The 1,367-nt window shown below is 53.9% G+C and overlaps 1 protein-coding gene across 1 annotated transcript in view; it reads left to right on the forward strand.

Annotated features, from left to right (window-relative positions):
• LOC103276274 (RING1 and YY1-binding protein) overlaps window positions 1–1,367 on the forward strand; it is a 74,635-nt gene that overhangs the window by 808 nt on the left and 72,460 nt on the right. The window contains exon 2 of the mRNA XM_021706788.1: window positions 960–1,078. Coding sequence (XP_021562463.1) covers window positions 960–1,078 — 119 coding nt within the window. The remainder of the gene's footprint in view (window positions 1–959; window positions 1,079–1,367) is intronic.

The raw sequence follows: 1,367 nt of genomic DNA on the forward strand, positions 1-1,367 counted from the left end.
AAAAAAAAAAAAAAAGAAAAAAAAAGAAAAAGAAAAAGAAAAAAGAACCATAATCTGCTAATACCAGGTGTTCCTCTGTCTCTGATGGTTCCTGGGCATGCAAGCATCCTCAGGTCCCCTTGTGAATACCTGTGCATTCCTGTGAGTGCCTTGTGATTTGAGGACATGAACTAAAAACACTTGATTGCCGGGTGTGGTGGCTCACACCTATTATCCCAGCACTTTGGGAGGCCTAGATGAGAGGATTGCCTGAGCCCATGGGATTGAGACCAGCCTGCACAACTTGGCGAGACCTCAGTCTCTACAATAAATCAAAAAAATTATCTGGACATGGTGGTGCGTGCCTGTAGTTCCAGCTACTTGGAAGACTGAGGCAGAAGGATCGACTGAGCCCAGTAGGTTGAGGTTGCAGTGTCTGTGAGCGTGCCACTGCACTCCAGTCTGGGCAACAGAGTGAGAATTCAACTAAAAAGAACCCCCCAAAACCCTTGGCTCCTCCTTTCTTTCTTCTTTTTTTTTTTGAGTTGGAGTCTCACTCTGTCGCCCAGACTGGAGTGCAGTGGCCGCTCCCGCCCACCGCAGCCTCGATCTGCTGGGCTCCGGCAATCCTTCCGCCTCAGCCTTCCAAGTAGCCGGAATTACAGGCATGCGCTACCACGCCCGGCTGATTTTTTGATTTATTGTAGAGATGAGGTCTCGCTGCCCAGGCGGGTCTCGAACCCACGGGCTCAGGCAATCCACTCACCTCAGCCTCCCAAGAGCGCGGGATTACAGGCTGAGCCACCGAGCCCGGCTGCTAGTGTTTCTTCATGCCCCTTTTCTTCCAAGACCATCACACCAGAGGCTGAGACCTGGGAGCATGCCAGGCAGGCAGAGGCCAAGGCTGTGCGTGGCATGATAGCACTGGACCAAGGCTTCTGTGCAAGGCCCTTGGCTTTCTCGGGCCCCTTTTGCCCTAGGGCCCCACGGCTCCCTCCTCCTCTTCCCCCTTCCCGCCCCCTCAAGGAGGCAGCTGCGGCTGAGACCTGGGAAGCTGCTGATCCTTGCTAAACATTGTTGCTCCGGCCGGCCCTCCAGGGTGTGCTTGCCTGGAGAGGACACTGCGTGCTGATCAAGCTTATCGTTGACACACTCCTCCCCTCTTTTATCCTCTTCCTTCTGATCCCTGGAGTGATCCTAGGACTTCCTGCTCGCTCATTCTCAGTGAGATTCCCTGGTACGTCTCCCTTAAGCCGGGCCTAGGGTCTGTCTTATCTTCCCCCCACACTCCGTTCCCGCCCCCTAACTTTTAACATCATCCTGTGACCTAGTCCCTCCCACAACCTGGGCTTCAGCCCAGCCTTGCTGGTGCCTTTCATCTTATCATC

This window comes from Carlito syrichta, unplaced genomic scaffold (assembly GCF_000164805.1).
Source record: "Carlito syrichta isolate Samal-C Ts95f unplaced genomic scaffold, Tarsius_syrichta-2.0.1 Scaffold316017, whole genome shotgun sequence".
NCBI lineage: Eukaryota > Metazoa > Chordata > Mammalia > Primates > Tarsiidae > Carlito > Carlito syrichta.